The following is an 18,439-nucleotide window of genomic DNA, read 5'->3' as shown; positions in this document are numbered from 1 at the left end:
TATGTAACTACTTATCCCACGCATGGTCATTGGGTGCTAGGGCCTATCCCAGCTGACATGGGATGAGAGGTGTAAATTAAAGCGGGTCCTCACCACTGAGATGTGAAGACGCCATAAAACAAAGTGCTCTTCCAGTCCTCTGGATGGGGCGTCAGCACAAACATGTCTTGGATTATGTTGAAGGGGAATCCATCATCAGGCAGAGAGCACAAGAGCTGAGCCTTCAGGAAGGTCGTCCACTTCTTCTGCAGCACCCTCTCTCCTCCCATGTCACCCTGCAGCACAAATAATGTGGGTGTGGAGCTGTTTAGTAAGTCATCAGCAGAGGGCGCAAGAACACAATACTGACCCCGTCTGAACTGAGAGTGTTCACAATCTGGTGTGGAGATTAGCTGGGATGTGACTGGCATGTCAAAGACATGAAATTATTATATGTACCATATAGTGTAATGCCATTGTATACTTTACATACCATAACAGACAGTATATATTATTTTATGTTAGAAATTTGGCATTTATATTTATTTTCTGGACTACAGCTGTAACATTAAGACAGCAAGTGATGTGTAGCACAAGACCTCCTTAACATGCAGATCAATCTGATCAATATGATATACATATGTGCAGGAAAGCCACTACATCTTCAGTAATAGTTGTTAAGAGGACATGATGTAAAGTCTGTAACGTATTATATTCCACAGGGAGTCAGACCTTGAGAAGATGACTACAGTATTTTCTGCACTATGAGGTGCACTGGATTATAAGGCACACCTTTAATGAATTGTTTATTTTATAATTTATTCCATTTATTAGGCGCACATAATAAAAAAATTAAAATAGATTTAAAAAACTAGTGGCTGTAGTTGCGCTATCTGTCCACTAGATAGAGCATTCATTACTGTGATTACCTTTAATCAGCTGTGAGCAGTCCCTTTTGTCACGTCAATGAGGCCATTCTGAGCCTCATCAAGGAAACCTGATCACTTGATCACTTTGCCATCTTAGAAAGAAGTCAATACGCATATTAAAAAACCTGACATTAAAATCTAGTTAAAGTCATTACGAGTGGACCACTCAGTTCGAACAGAGCTGATTATTTCCTGATCCGAAGTCCGAAGCTGATATTTAAGCTTCGACGTTCGTCTTCCTTTATTAATTAGATATTGTTTCTAAACTATTTTTTAACCAGTTTTTAATGTCAGGCTGCTAATTTACTGGCAAATACGCTGCTGTTTTACTCATAGAACTGACTTTAAAGTCGGTGCCTCACCGTCCAGAATCTCACAGCACGTCCCTGCCAGACAAAAATACACAAGCTTAAATCCCCGCCACACACACACACACACACACACACGTGTGTAACGTGTTGTTTCAGGTATCAACTACATTTGCAAATCAATTGCAGCACACCAGACACCTTCGTCTAGCAGTGACTCTGCACTTGAAATTTCAGAAAAGGATGGAAGTTCAGCTTTGAGGGTCTTTCATTCACCTTTATTCCAGTTTCCAATCCAATCCAATCCAAACTTTATTTGTTGAGCACTTTACCACAACCGCAGTCGACCAAAGTGCAGTTTCTCCGTGTGTTTCCGCAAACTAATAGAATGGACCATCACTAGATTCCAGATTACAGCACAATGGCATTTTTTAGACCAATTAAGTTTAAAGTGGGTTATTTCCGGTGGGTTATTTAGCCGGTCACCGGTGTTCTCCGCAGGCTGCTCTGCCGTCAGACAGCAGGTCAGTGAGGTCAGCTGGTCAGGTCAGCTGCCACTTCGGCGACCGACGCCCCTTGACTACCGTTGTTAGGGGGCGTAGTGCGGCCAGAATACCGTGTGAGGGTGCCCCTGGTGGCGTAGTGTGGCATGACTGCCGGCCAGACTGCCAGACTTTTTTTCAGCGATCTTGTTTATAACCAATACTAATATTAATATTAATCCATATCTAAGGCGCATCAGATTATAAGGCGCACTATGGGATTATGAGAAAATTAAAGACTTTTATGTGTGCCTTATAGTGCGGAAAACACTGTACACAGATTTTACCAACAGAAGCCAAAGACCTTATTCTTGCAAAAACAGCTGGAATTTAAAAGGGGGATTGTCTCCAGCAGCTCCATCATCTCTTTACATTCAATTCAATTTTGTCAGGGGTAAAGATCAAGCCGGAAAAAAACACTCAGAGAAAATAAGTCATTAAGAGAAGAGGAATACTCTAAACATTAAATCATGTAAAGCTTTAATTGAGACCACTATAGTGCTACATTGATCAGAGGAAATGGCAGCATGGGAGGGGAAATGACACATGACCAGTACCGAGCTTCTGAAGCAATTACTTCCTGTAGTAACCCAGGCAGTTAATGAGCAGCATATGACATCCTCTGTCATCCCCCATCATCCCCCTGGCTGTACTAGATTTACAATTTCATTTGATTGTGTTTAAAGTGGCTTCTGAATGATTGAAACATATGCATCCTGATCATTAATTCCTTGTACAAGTTGCTGCCCCCAAAACCATGAACTTGTCTGCAGCAATGTGTTTTCACTGGGGAACTCTACAGTCCTGCACTCAGGAACAAACTCTGTTTATCGTTCCATAGTTAGCCTCAATGACGTGGAACCTGTGCACTAAACACCAACAAAGAGGGGAACTGCAGATAACATAATCAGTCAAGCAAAGGTTAGGATGGAATTTAAGCTCATGACTTATGGCAATAACTTGTTGTTTTTTTTCCATAAAGAGACAGCATACGGTTTATCCTACCTTATTTTAAAAATTTAATTCAGTTGTCTGAGAAGTACAGTCCCTTGAAGTGGCACATGATCATTCACTCCTTCCGATAATGTGTACTACTACCATTTAAGTATACAAAAATCATCATCAAAATGAGTTAACATTTATATAATATTTTAAGTAATTTCATGGATTGAAAAACTGATGTGATAAGCCTTCAGATGGTGTCATCTTCTGATTCACAGCTGACCTGTCTTTGGTACTGCCTACGTTGTTAAATCTGATGATGCAATAATGATGTGTTTTATACGACAGCAGGATGACTGTCAGACACACACCTGGAGATGGCAATGCTGAAAAAAGTGTGTAGCTACATATTGAAAAATCTATCTATGTCAGTGTCGCAGGACAAGTTTGAAATACAGAAACTATCCAACAGCTTTAATCTGGCTCATTTTGTCTGAACATCAGACTGTCAGAGAATATTTTTCATCCTTCTTGGACTGCGATAACTGATTGTTTTCTCAGGAAAGCAGTAGTCTGATCTGCAGAACCATCTTGTGAGGTTACGAAGTTTACAGAACCGAAACCCTAAATATTAACAAATGATGTGTGGTCTTGACTTTGGTTCAAAAGCCTCAGGTTTAAGTATTTCAGCATGGAGCTTATTCTTGATTAATTTTGAACAATTTTGAATTAGCTACTGAGTCTTGTCTGAACACAAATATTTATTGAAACATGGTGAGATAAGAATTGAGGGAGGAGAAGGTCTGGATAAGAGGAATCAAACAGAGGGAAACCTTTAAGTGGAATGTTTTTCTGTAATAAGAGAATCTGCCTCACTTCCCAGACTCACTCCTTTTCTTTTTCAGCTTTCAGAGCTTTATGTTTGTATTACATAGAACACAAATGCACTTGAAATGCACAACGGTGTAATAGATGCATTTAGTGGTGGTGGTGGTGGTGTGTGTGTGTGTGTGTGTGTGTGTGTGTGTGTGTGTGTGTGTGTGTGTGTGTGTGTGTGTGTGTATGTGTGGGTCAGAGGAGGTGCTACAGGGGGAAAAAGGGATAATCTGCCTTCATCTCTCACCTTACACACACGAGCAATACGTGACACAATGGTGTTGTCAAAGAAATCAAACTCCTTTCCTGCTTCACTGAAGAAGAAGTAAATCTTATCATCATCGCCCACTGGGTTGCCCTTGGGCAGGCTCTCTTGAATGTAGGCAGAGCCAACAAAAGATGGGTCTGAAAGAAAACCAACGTAACACAGTATGAAATCCAGGGACAGATGACAATGTTCCCTCTGACATCAGCACCAAATGGAACATTTTGTTGCATCAGGGACTTACAGGCAAATAATTTTCATCTACACAACTTCTAATAGTGTCAAATTATAGCCACACGCTGTATTAGTATTTGATATAAAATGAAAAAATATAATTGTTAAAAGCACTTATTTCTGGTCCAAACATGTACCTTGAAGCCAGTTAAGTGAGTTTTCTGTCTTAAGAGAAGTTCCTTGGCTTAGACTCTTGAAAATAATGGGTTCATTTCCTTGGAAATTACTGACTGTCCCAGCATACAACTCTCCATCTGCAATGCAATAAAGAAATTCAACATTGTCAGTCTTAACTGAGCAGGAATGGACTTCTTATTCAATAACTAAACCCAGAGGTTGTGTGCCTTCATGCCCTTACCAGCTATGATGGCAGTGGATTTGTATTCAGGGTTAAAGGGGCAGCGGCTTCGTCCATCTTCTGTAACAATCTCACCTGTTCTACTCCTGATGAGGGAGAAGTCTGCAGTTTTCTGGAGAACATCAACAAACATTAAATGTCAAATGTGGCTTAGTTGCTAATAGATATATAACCTGCTTTGACACTGCAGGGTCTGTCTGACCCACAGGGAAAAGGTCATCAGTCAGTATGAAGGTAAAGTTCAAGATAAAAGGCACCAGCCATTCTTGTGTGTGTGAGAGAATTGTTCTGTTTTAAAAGATTTGTTGTAAAAGACTGCAAACTGGGTCAAGTCTTGTATAATCTGATCCTATGCATTAAATATTTTTGATCCATTTCCCTTTGGCACAGGAGGTAATAAAATAATGCACATAAAGTATATTAAATCTAAGAGGACATGGGCCTTAGCCAGACTGTTAAGTGGGCTGAGAGGCAGAGAGAAGCAGACAACTGATTTTAGATGCTCTTCCTAAAAAATCTACTAAAAACAAGAACTGATGCAGTCACAGACTGCAACATCCTGCGACACCCCGGAATTCAAAATTTCACCCTGGCCTACTTGCATAGGTCAAATATCAAAGCTAGTGCTCTGACCTATTGTCATTGATCAAAGCCCTAACTTTGATCTATGGCCTTACTCACAATGGCCTTCTCCCTCGTCTTTCTATCTTACCCAGTTCGTGAGTGTACAAAAGTTTAAATTTGACCTTGACCTATACTTTTCTCAAGATCAAGGTCATCACCTCACCTTCATCACCTTTGCTGCCCAAGTAATGTGCTTTTTGTTTCATCCTTTTATCTGCAACGGTTGCGAAGGTATTTGGTGGACAAATGAACAGATGGACGGACACATGAACGCTGACAATCACAATACATCACCGCTTTGAAGGAGGATATAAAGATGTTATGTATAAATATAAGGACTAATCATTTTGATTGATGCAATAACTGGCACAGCTTTTTAAACCTAGTCAGACAAACAGCTCCAGTAGGACAACAGATGTGACTTTTCATAACAACTTACAATGTAAGCACAGGTGGGACTGAAGGCATACGTCCCACAAACATACAGGTGAGTGCTGTTCATACGCAGAAGGATCTTTATGTAGTTGAAGCAATCCGTCTGCATAGGAAAATAAAAATAAAAGTTTAGTCAACGTTTGAAAATTCCTTTTGATCTAATCATATATTATGAAATGAGATGAATGAAATCCAATGAAATAATCTGAATAATAAAGTTGTGTTTGTAAAGATAAATAAGGCTGATAGTTTTGTAATTATAGATTTTTCACCCAAACAAAAATATATTTTTCAAAACTTCACAGCAGTGAACCAAGACCAATTACAATATGAAGATAAAATCTACACAAGTGATAAAATACAGTAACTTTGAGATAATCTTTCATATAAAATTTAAACTGCGATTTTTCCTGTTAACGTTCCCTCCTAACAAATGAGTAATCATTAATTCAGGCCTACGTGTTTAGATAGAGTGGTGGTAGTGGAGTACATACAAAACAAAGAGTGCACAAAGGAAAAGTTGGTTTTAAAGGAAGGGGAAAATCAATTGTCAGAATGGAAAACTACAACTTGCCAGGAAATTTCCAAGGTTCTGCCCTGGCTCTGTTTCCTACATGCCAGATAACAATGGTCAACTTGACCAATGAAACGGTCGTGTAAACATTATTTGCACCATCTACATTTAGTTGTATTTAGTGAGTATTAACATCATCAGTTAACTTGCCTGCAGATCTTTGCCTTTGAAACTGCACTCATCTCTCTTCTTCTCTGGAGTTTTCCATGTGAGCTGAGGGAGGAAGAGTCAGACTAATACTGTAGTTGTAATACAGTGAATTGGCTTTTAAGCACATTCAAGTTCTGGGAATGTTTCATATTTATAACTATATTCATATTGTACTTATTATAGATGTTATTATAACAAGTTTCAGACAGATGCTTTGGTCTTACATTTCTTTGGAGTTTGACTGCACTGATATCAGTGAGACTGAGAGCAAAGAGAATCTCCCGTGCACCAACATAGAGAGCGTTGTCTTCTTTACTGAGGTGCAGAGTGGTAAAGTTGACGACTCCACTGACTGAGAAACTCTGGCTCATTCTCTCCTTTGCATCTGAACACAAACACAGACAGAGACATAGGGTGTCATTCATTTGTCATTCAATTATTTTACTATTAGATGAAATGTATGCATAAAGTATACAGTATTATGACTGATGAAAGCCATAATAAGCTACTGACTACTAAAACAAAAAAAGACAGTTGCATGAGTTATTGATGTTACAATACCTCGACTTAAATAACAAATCTTCCATGCGTTCAAAAACTTTTTGAGCATTTTTGGACTGTTTCTGACTTTTATTCGACGTAACAGCTGGTGGAAAATGAGAAGGGGGTGGACAACATGTAACCAAGGTCCCAGCAGGACTGTAATTGAAGTTGTTAGTGTACACTCAACATGTAGACCACCAGGATGCTCCAGCTGAATATAAATACCTGAGGTCATTTCAGGTTTTTTCACTACACACACTCTTATTGGACTTTGACTTAAAGAAGCAGCAACATCATCTGAAGGAACTCTACAGCACAGTTAAGCCTCTAGGTCTTATACAGTATTCACTAAACCTGGAGAAAAATAATAATAAAAGGAAATCAATGTGTGTGTGTTTGTCTGTGTGCAGCTGCAATTCCTAAATTATTGGCTGACGAGATAGCAAAAGATAACAAGAAATAAATGAACAGGATACAACGATTCTTTATATTTCTCCAACATTAAGTGAAAGATTCACTCCAGTTCCACCGACACCTTCAGAATGAAGCCAAGGGTTAATCTACTCCCTTCATCGCTGCTTTAAAGGCCACATGTATCAGAGGTTTGCAGCAGCCTGGAGGCTTTTTGTTGGCCCAGCTTGAACAACTTACCTTAATTGCATGCCAGTATAAACAGAGGCAGAGAGCTGATGGAAACTTAATGCGACTGAAGCTCTGATACAGGAACTTTGGCCCAGTAATGAGGCAAATGAGGAAAAAACAAGAGAGACTTACTCGTCACTTATTATGAAAACCAAGGCACTCAACAGATTTAACATTTTCTCCAGACCCTTGTCTTGACTTGTAAATCAAATATAAATCATAATGTCTTATTGGAACAACAATTCATCACATGACTGTGAATGAAACATTAAAAATTGAACTGTTTATGAGCAATATTATAATATAAAAAAGATTTTTTTTAAAACCTAGCATCAATATAACAGCCAAAGGGCCTTCACATATCTCTTATTATAACCTAGCATGGAGGTGGGAAGAGCTGCTAATATTTACAAATCTTAATTTATGAATATATAAAAAAGAAATCAGAACAAACTCCATCCCCCTCTCTGTTTTATGATTTCTTCCTTCCACAAAGTAAAAAGGACACAGTGCTAAGAAATTTTCAAGTAAACAACAACAAATTGACATATTGGTTGGTTTTACTCTTGTAATTTGATCTAATGAGCCAATCTTCACTGTAGATTCACTTTCCAAACAGGCAGGCAGATTCTTAATGGGTGATGCTGGTGGTAATTATTACAATTATGGCACTTCCTTACCTAAAAAAGGAAGTAAGTAAGGTGTCATTATGTTGTATCGATAATAAGCACAATATGTGGTACCTACTCTGTAGTACATGTGACCTGGAATAATCTCACCTAAGGGGTAGGTAAAGGGGGTTGAGAGACTTCCTATCCCTTGGGGAAACAACATGTTAATAGCAGCTCATCTCCGCAGCAACAGAGCCACAGTGTAGTTAAATATGTCCGTAAAACCACAAGAGACTCTGCTCTCTGTACTGCACTCTCTCTTTTTCACTATCATTACAGGATAAATGGAGTGCCGTCTCATGCCACTACAATTCCCCTTTTTCTTCCCTGCAGAGCCTTGGGCGAGTTTAGCTGTGATTTACAGAGAGACAGACACAATGGCCAAAGTCTGAACCAAAACAAACGCTTTGAGGGATTGTGACAGAGGACACTGGCTACATAATATTTTCTTTGCAGTCAAATCATCAGTGTTATACTTAATGATCACGGCTGACAAAGAAAAACAATAAGGTGGGTATCATTAACAAAATCCACAATGATTTGAAACCACGCAAAGGTTTCCATTTATACCATAAGGAAAACATTAATCGTCTGTCAGATGTTGAATTGGTTTACAATTCTTTGTAGGGAGGTAGGTCATTGGTCAATGTCATGTTTTGGTATTATGTTTTTCATGAATAAAATATCAGCTCAAATAATTGACTAGTCAGTCTTAAAATGGTGAAAAGATTAGATTGGCTGCAAGATGTTTCAAATACCTTTAATCAATAACGTTTTTAGCATCTTTCAGCTGACTGTGATTTCACAAATTTAGCTAAAAAGGTTGTTTTTTTTAAATTAAGTTATTTCCCTTAGTTGGATAGTTGGATAACACTAAAACCACAAAAATGAGTGAACAGATTTAGAGACAAAACACTGAATACATATAAAAAATAAATGTAATCATAGCCATATAGCTCCAAACCACATTTCTATGGAATTTCTGCTCTAAATCAATGGTATTTTTCTATATGAAGACAACAAAAATAATTTGAATGTTTCAGCTAGTTTTGTTTGTTTTAAGGATGTGGCAGACATTGGTAGCAATACAAACCAGAGCCCATAAAGCCCAGACAGAATAGTACTAAAGGTCGCCCACTGTGCAGACTGTTAATGAGTACCCTACATGAACCTGCCCTTCCTCACCTCCACATACACCAAAGCCTCTATTGCTGTTCGCCTGTCTGAGGTTGATTCTGAGGCTCAGTTCATGACTATGCAGCCCCACAGATGGCAAGAAGGCAGAAGTCAAGGACAGGACAGTTCAGAGAAAGAACTGAAGCAAGAAGAAACAGTTTGTGTCTTCTTCAGCCTTAGAGACAGGTGTCAGAGAAGGCAGTCAAGCAGTCCCAATGTGACTACAGTGTACAGTATATCCTTTTCATTTTGTTAAGACATTTTGTCAGTTGCTTTGTTTCTTCTAATGGAGTCTCTGAGAGAATCATTTTTCTAAAGGATATAACATTTCATTGGATATGGTAATGGTAATAGTATTCCTAACTCATTTTTTCATTTACCCTCTCTTGGATCAGCTCAATAGTTTTGTGTGTGCACTTTGTGCATGTTGAGATAATCTCCCTTACTTGATTACAAGCTAAGAGAATTTTACTGCTGTGGATAAAACTTTTTAACATATTAAAGGGGACTGTTGAGCTTGTAAAATTCTTCTATTCCGTCCCTCTTGTCCCGTTAGGGTTCACCACAGAGTGTCATCCTTTTCCATGTCAGCCTGTCTTCTGCATCTTCCTCTCTAACACCAACTGCCCTCATGTCGTTCATCACTACATCCATCCGCCTTCTCTTTGGTCTTTCTCTTGCCATTTTACCTAATATCCAATATTGTAATATTTCCTGATGATGTTCTCCCTAACCCTGACTTGTTAAAATAATAACAACGTAAAATAAAATGCCTGAACTGATAAAGTTGTAATTTGTTGACCAAAAGTTAAAGAAACTATAAAAATTATTAGCAGAGATGATTACACTTTTAGGCTAACTTGATTTTGTGCCAAATTTCCTCCATCAGAGGCTTCTGTTGAAGGCCAAGAAAAAAGGCGAGAGGGAGTGGCATGCAATCAACAGGCTCTGGGGGCACTTAAGGGCCAAGGCATCTGCAGCAGCTGAAGGGATGTGCCTCCCTAGACAGCAGTGATCTGGAATAACTCCCAGAAAACATATCAGGGTCTGTATTTCCTATGTTGAATCGATCTCTACCATCACTGCTGGATGGAGATTCAAAACCTGGTCTTCAACTGCCTTCTTCAAGCCAGGTAGGAGGGTCCTGACACTCAACAGTACCTATACAGTGCTACACGGATACTGCAGAAGATACTGTACCATGCAAGGTACCATCTGCTATTTCAAAAGAACAGGTTTGCTGGAAAACCCAAGAAAAATTCCATCATGCACTCTGTGCCCTACTTTGACTACTCTGTATAGCACACTTCTTCCCCAGTGCACCAGTTTTCACAGTGAAACTGCTACCTAATGGATAAACCTCACAGTTCATGGGAGGCGTGCTGAGATCCTACTTATGAAATGAATGACAGCATCCCTGGAGGAGCGACAGGCCAGCTCTCATCTGCGTGTTGCAGCGGATATAGAACTCTATCTAGTAAGTAGATTGCCTGTCTTTCTATGTCTCCTCTAATCATGACATTCAAACTGAATATCTGTAAATCATTGTGATGACGCACTCCAATGTTTTGTATACACTCTATGTGCATGCCCGTGTAGCTCATGTGTCTTGAAGATTATCCACATCCTCTGTCAGCTGGGAATGATCATCATACATGTAGTTCATGTTTACATCTTTCACAACAAAATGCGACAGACAAAATACAACACTAAATTATGCTTGACTTTGCTCTCACTACTTGATGGTGGAACACATTTCACAGGTTGAGTAAGGGTAAAATGAAAGCTCTACAATTCTACTGTATATCTCACTCTACGACCAGATCTCTGGTTAAGAGAAAACAGCGGATTCTAGTTCAGAGCAATTTATATTTGACCATTTATAAAACTGCATAAAAACCCAGTCCTTCAACCTCTGATAGTTGCAGGCAAAACAAGATCATTGTCATTATTATGTAATTAAATGTAATTTTAGCAAATGAGGCTGCTAAATGGATTGCCTAGACTGACTTACTAATCTATTTAGAGCCGAAATTAATTATATTGAGCTGGTTATAAAGGAATCCTTCTACATATTTTTAGCTGATTGCCTGATGGGTCTAAAAAAAGTAGAAGGATAATTAAAGTTTGGAACATCCCCTCTAGAGTGGAGCTGTGGAGTAATTTGTCCTTTCGTGACAAATATCTAAGTGCCGTCTTCTGTGGGGTAACTAAAACAGGCTGATTCAATCAGTGCCCTTTCTAATGAGGGTGCTGCCTTTATCAGCTCTTACAGCTGTGTGTAAGGGAGACCAGATGATTACATATCTCATTAAAAGCAATGTTGGTTGCTTACCTTCTGCCAGAGTAAAAGTAACTATTGTTGCATGGATACATACTGCATAAGTGGTAAATAACTATTCATGCAACTGGAGCAAAGTGAGTATATACGTAAATATAAGAGCCAAATAATGACTGGAAATGATATGCAGTATATGCTCTGCGATGAGCTGGTGTCTCATCTGGGGTGAACCCCGCCAGCTGAGATAGGCTCCAGCAGGCCCATGACTCACAAGGCTGCAGATAGAACAACTGCAATTGTCTTGTCTAAAATAGAATAGATGGATGGATGATATACATAGTTTTATCTTACTTTGCTGGTAGACTTCTTGGTAAAAATGACCGCTTCTCTTTACTGATATTAAGCACTGAGCTTGATGGAAGAAGAGAAAACTACATTGGGGAAGTAAAGGAGCTCTGAAACAGAACTAAAAGGAAGTATGTAACCTCTTTTTTCTCTCCATCTACATGCTGCATTTGTTCAAGGACTTGGTTCAAGCTTGAACAGACAAATCCATGTGCTATGAGAAGTGATTATGTCCAGAAATGTGAGGAAAAAACCCATGTGAGTCTGTCTGGGTTGGTGTCAGATCATTGCTATAATTCCCACTAGTGACACATTTTGTGGCGACAGCTAGACAGAAAACAGGCCATGCTGCTGTGCTACCTTAGTTATTCTATGCAATTGTAAAGGGCTACTCTTGTTGTGAGGGAGAGGGAACCTGGTTAGCTGACTGACATGAAGAGAAACCTCTGATCTGTATTAAGACAATGCACAATTCACCAGTGGATTTATTTGACAAGCTGTTAGCTGTCTATTTGGCTTGGTAACTTGGTGGCAGTTTTGAGAACAGTATCTTAATGTCTAGAAAGTTTCTGTAAATGTTGTGAGGTCTGTAAATTCCAAGGAAATTGTAAAGTGTAGTAATAAAGAACTTTTACTGGGCAGTCACACAGCAGGGACGATCAACAGCAAGTTTTGGTTCATTTTATTAATGGGATAGAGGTTAATAATAAGGCTATATCTTTAAAAAAAAATTAAAGTAAAGCTTAGCTTGAACTTGATTTTGGGTTTTTTTAAAAAAGCCTTCACCTCAGCTCTGAATAAATTTGTTTCTCATGGAAAAGGTTGACAGGACAATCTGTTGCTCAGGAACCAACGCAGCCTAGTCCCAGGTTAACCACTATAATATAAACCAGGTGCTGGTTCTTCAAGAACTCACCGTGACCTTTCTCAGATCTGGGCTAGAGCATGAAGAACAAAGAGACCCTACATGAGGTCGTGACACGGCTCTAATCATACAGCAGCACTCCTGACCTGCCTGACTCCATGCTGTGTATTGACAACAAGCGCAGACATTGTTGTGGTATCCTCATAAAACCTTGAAAATTAAAGTGTGAAGAAATGTTTTACAGGGTGTATGGCTCCTGCTGAACTTGATTTATATCCCACCACCTGGAGGATTGAGCTCACATAATAGTAGTATCAGAATCAATGATCAGTCTTAACCTGGTGGATTGTGATCAATCATCTTTGCTGTAAACAAACATTCACAGAAGTACCACCTGAGGATTTCTGATATTATGTATCTCTACCTGGACCTTGGGCATGAGAAATGACCCCTTTATCCAGTATGTTCTCATGGTCAAGCACAGCAGCCTCCTCTGTTGGGAGGGGCTTTGAAAGCAGCGTCGCAGCCAAGAATGGAGGGAGAGGAAGGAGCCAGGATTTGTATTATCAGCAATCACATCTTTTCTCTTTTACTTTAGTATTTGCATACTTTGGTTCTAATAGGAAGTAATAAATTCACTGGGACTGGAACTGCTGAATATTTTAATTACCAAATGATTGAATTCTGTTTTCTTTGTTGGGCGCTTGTTTTGTTTTAAAGACCAATGATATGTTCCTTGTGACGTCTTTGCCACCATTATGAAGGTTTGCATTCAACTCAGTAAAATTTATTAAAATAAAATAAAACGTTTTGTCCATCGTAGGCTTTCATAAAAGAAGTTTGAAGTCAAAATTTCTTTATGGATGACTGTGATATAAAAATGTGTGTCAAATGTACAATGCAAAAAACCCCTCATGTGTCTGTTTCCTTGTTCTTGTAGTTTATGATTTGACCATGCTACCATTCAGACAAGATATAATTCGTAGCATAAATAATTGTCAAACAGTTACCATGACTTCACACATTAGTGTCACGTCATTGAACAATTGAAGTGAAGTGTGTTGAAGCATCCATGCCATTAAGGGCTTCTATTTAGCTCTGATACAGCATTGAAGAACGGTTATCTCACTTGCCACTGCTGTCATTTTTAATTACGTGATACATGTTTATTCAGCTCTAACAGACATTGTAGTTTTAAATCATTTAAAATGTGTCCCACCGATGTGTTTTTGGGAGAGGTCCCTAAATAAAACTGCAGCACAACTGTCTGCACGCATGTAGATGTACAGAGAGATGCAAATATGAACATCAGAAGACCAGCAATGGAAACGACTTATGGCGTGCCTTTAAATAGTACTCCAATACCCACTAAGCCACTCAGTATTGTCTGCATTAACAAAAGCAGAGAGAACAGCAGATGCAGGATCTATTCCCTGAACCCATGATTCGTCCTGATAGGCACATAATGAGAACCAGACAAGTGTTCACACCATAGCACATACAAATCCCCATTCATTATTTATGGCAGATTACCCTCTTCATTAAGACTAAGGCGGGGACAAGGGACAGACAGGGCAAGGCAGGAGAGGAGGGGAAGTCAGTCTACAAAAACGTTACCGGATGAGAGGCAAGGCAACTCTAGGCTGCCTACGCTGACGAGGTTACAACATGTAAACCATCAAACTAACTGACATCCAGATAAGACAGAGAGGACCAGAAACCATATCAGGACAAAACAGTTTCCTCTGTGTAAAGCTGAGGTCCCTGAGGCCTGCAGCACTGTATTCTGTTTTGATACACTAAAGACAATGTGACAGACCCCTTCAGCAGAAGGCTGGAAAATATCAGTATACTAGAACCAGCATTACCAAAGTAAGACAAATTCTGTCACCAGGCCAGCTAACCTTCATTGGCAGGATGAAGCTTGTTGTTTCTCCTATGTCTAAAGCCTAAAATCTGGTTGTTCAAACATAGACACCATCAATGAGGAAGGCTTTTATACACTTTTACATCCTCAGACCCCTTGTGAGACCATATACTGGTGTGGTGTGCCCTGGGTTCCCCCTAATGAAAGACAATGCTCGACCTTATGTGGCTGGAGCGTACCATTTCATTCCATCAGATCTACGTGTTACTTTAATGCTCCCTTTATTTTTTTGAGCAGTGTATATAATTTATCACACTTTAGGCAACGGCCAGTGATGATATTTTAAGTCACTGCACCTGAGCCACATTTAAGCAAACTTACTTGTTATTGTCTCATATTTAGATTGTAACCACCTCTGTTGTTAGTTACAGCAACAAACAAGTAGATGACTAAGGATAACTCTAGTTATCTTCAGTGGTGCTAATAAAATAGACACGGAAAAACTTTGCTCAGCCTTTGCCATACTGAAATCATGGCGTACATCTATACTTGTGTTCGGTTTTGTATGTTTTAAATAAGAGTTTAAAAGCAGCTGCACACCCTAAAAGCAAATCTTTCCATCACAACAGGGTGTGGTGCGAACGCACCTTTTTACTGAGTGATTGATGGTGTGTGTTGTTGTGAAATGCTCCACCAGGGACGAGCTGTGGGCTTTGTTGAAGCTTTCAGGTGATAAAGATTACCTGATGGCATAGTGGTCCTGCATGGCCGAGTGTGCAGGCTCAGACAGGCATGTTGGCGAAACCTATTTGAAAGTTTCCTGATTTAGATTTAGCTTCACTTTTCCTGGAAAAGTTATCCTTTTCTATAATAGATGGCTAAAAGGGATCTATAAACAAAATCTTCCCTGGCGTTCTGAGTCTAATGATGCCTCACTCACTAACTGTACTTCAATCACCAAGCCATCATTGATCTTATAATCCATCATTTCCTGTAATTTTCCATGGAAATGATAATGCATATTAAATGCTTAGATCCAACTTGTCATCTCAATTGCACGGGGGGAATCTTTTGAATAATTACATGCAGGATAACGGTGATAAAATCAGTACTCGTCACTAAAGGCCACAGCACTTTCCCCAAGGAGAGCACAGCAAATTATGTTACACAAAAGGTTAGTAGACAACATTATTTTGAATGAACTGTGAAACATTGGTTATGCTGCAATTCTATCTCAATGATATGTTATTGGACCAGTTAAGAAATTACATAAGAGCTATAGGACTTGGCCTCTAAGTCACCTCACAATAGGAATGTTCATTTTTTAATTACATCTGACCTGTAGGTACTCGACTGAATCCCCCTGATCAGGCAGCTATTGACAGTGAGGATTTATATGGACCTCTCTAAATCCTTTTAGTTGTTACAAAGGACACATATAAAATGCATTGATTTTTCGTCAATGGATGGACTTAATGAACAGGAACACCACGGGAAATTATGTAATCACTCCTGAAGGATGTCACAGGCTAAAATGAAGGTATGCTATCTTATAATCAAGAATATGCTGAAATAGTTGAAGAGAAATCAGTTATTTCTGCTGTTTCTGCTCATAATGGTTCACAGAAATGTTTCCTATACAATTGTGGAAGGTTTTTAAGTGCAAGAGCAGTGTTTTTGCTCTTACTGTTGTGATGCTGTTATTGTGCTGTACTGCTGTAGTATTAAAATTAGGGCTGTCACTTTAACGCGTTAATTAGATTAATTAATTACTCTGCAAATTAACGCGCTATAAAAATTAACGCAATTAATCGTGAGTGGCAAGTCAATGCGCAAGCATTTTAAATTTGGCCCACTGAGGGACCCGTAGGCTGCAGTGACATCACTTCCTACCTGCACCACCAGTCAAAAGCAGGGTGACTGACAACACAGATGGACGTGACACAGGAGAGCGAGGTAAGCCCACTCGGACCTTTTGGCGGAAAGTTTATTTATAAAAAGAACAACTCGGGACTATCAACAAAAACGCAGTGATTTGTACGTTTTGTAAAAGCGAATTTTCACACCATCGAAGCAGAGCCAGCCTAATGTATTATTTAAATGCAAAACATGTCAAGGACACAGAGTTGTCTGTTGTCAGTTCTTGTAACGTTAGCTTAACCCTTTTAAAGGAAAAGCCTGTTGGCATCTTGCTATTGATGTTGCTTTATTTAGAGGCATGTTATACTATTCATTTTGAAATGCTTTAGAGTCAGCTTTAGTATTCATTTTGAGTAGAATATAACTTAATTTATCCCTTAAGGAGGCTCCATCAGGGAAATTAATTAATTGATTGATTGATTGATTGATTAAGAGTCTGCTTATGCGCCTATTTGAGACTCAGCCTTATATTTCTGAATTTTATTTATTTTATTTACAGTAACTGTATTTGTATTGCATTTTTGAGAAATGCACCTGGCCTAATTGGGTTGCTGATGTGCTTGGCCTTTTTTCTTTTGAATTTCATTTATAAAGCACACTTCACCAATAAAAATGTGGATTTCAAATCTTCTCTTCTTGGTGCATTCTATTGATTAGTCATGCACTACAATTTTGTAATGTCCTAGATTCAAATTCTCATACCTGCCTTTAGCAGGTATGAGATTAAAATGTGATTAATTACATTAATTAATTACAGGTAATTAATTAAATTAATTTTCTTAATCGCCTGACAGCACTCATTAAAATCTGTCACTGATCTCAACTTGGATAACCAGACACCCCTAAATAAATCACTCTGAAAACAGAATAGTTTCCTATTGTCATGAAAATCTTTTTTTTCAGTCATGAAATTGATAAAACTTACTGTAGGAGAAGGTGAGGCGTGGAGTGACATCATTTTCTGTGACAGCCGTATGAAAATAACCAACAAGGAGGACAGTATAGGCTGGGAGACAGAGCCAAGCCATTCTCATTGTCCACATGACTCCTTGGGACCAAGAGTCAACTTGCAGTATTTGCCTTTCAGGTTTTTTGGGAAGTCATGAAGTGTCTTTTTTAAAAATGATTATTTTCTCTTCCTCCCTCTATTTGAAGCTCCTTAAACAGAGGGACTGTTGTTGTGTTCTGCAAGCTCTCCTCTGGCCTGCAGAAGATAATGATGGTTTGGAATGATGATGTGTGTCTTCAGAGCAAGACAGTGAGTCTCTACCACCATGTGCATCTGCAGGGTCTGAGCTGGAATCTGTAAAGATGAAGAAAATTTATATTATTAATTTGTTTGTGCAATTTCAGGTTATTTCTTTTTGATCTGGAATGACATTGAAACATGCCCCAGGACAACAGGCCCCACGTGTGGGGCTTACATTGACTTCATCACTCCTCTTTTTGGAGAGAAAAGCTGAGCAAGCGATATCACTGTAGCCATGATTTACAGATTGCTGTATGAATGAGCTTTGCTTCCAGAGCACAATACTCAAATCAGGTCAATTTGATAGTGTCAGCTACTGACAAACAACCTCACACTCCTTTACCGCCTCTGCAAATCCATACTTTTTGCTTCTGGTCTGAACAGAAAAGAAAAGCTTCTTGGGAACCTGTACTTAACCTTAAAAAGGCATGTCACCCAGTTCATACTACAGGAATTGGAGGGGTTTAAGCCAACAGTCTTTCTTGGTTATACTTTAACAATGGATTAGTAATAAATTTAGAAATTTAATGTGTTCAAAGCCAATGGAGCTCAGTTGCTGAATGAACTAAAATGAATGCAGATTGTTAGATTAGAAATAAATTGAGCAAACCCAACAACTGTCCTTAAGTGAGGATAAAAACAAAGTTAGGACACAAGTATTATA

General features: G+C 38.9%; 1 protein-coding gene across 1 annotated transcript in view; it reads right to left on the bottom strand.

Annotated features, from left to right (window-relative positions):
• The window catches only part of sema4ba (sema domain, immunoglobulin domain (Ig), transmembrane domain (TM) and short cytoplasmic domain, (semaphorin) 4Ba), a 44,332-nt gene that overhangs the window by 5,520 nt on the left and 20,373 nt on the right, over positions 1–18,439 (bottom strand). The window contains exons 2-9 of the mRNA XM_068312618.1: positions 17,452–17,829; positions 6,441–6,601; positions 6,217–6,279; positions 5,497–5,595; positions 4,434–4,545; positions 4,213–4,329; positions 3,824–3,981; positions 94–275 (exon numbers count right to left, since the gene is read on the bottom strand). Coding sequence (XP_068168719.1) covers positions 94–275; positions 3,824–3,981; positions 4,213–4,329; positions 4,434–4,545; positions 5,497–5,595; positions 6,217–6,279; positions 6,441–6,601; positions 17,452–17,569 — 1,010 coding nt within the window. The 5' untranslated portion in view covers positions 17,570–17,829. The remainder of the gene's footprint in view (positions 1–93; positions 276–3,823; positions 3,982–4,212; positions 4,330–4,433; positions 4,546–5,496; positions 5,596–6,216; positions 6,280–6,440; positions 6,602–17,451; positions 17,830–18,439) is intronic.

Source organism: Antennarius striatus, chromosome 4 (genome assembly GCF_040054535.1).
Source record: "Antennarius striatus isolate MH-2024 chromosome 4, ASM4005453v1, whole genome shotgun sequence".
Lineage (NCBI taxonomy): Eukaryota > Metazoa > Chordata > Actinopteri > Lophiiformes > Antennariidae > Antennarius > Antennarius striatus.
Note: the sequence above shows the minus strand (reverse complement) of the source record. Positions and strands in the feature narration are given on the sequence as shown.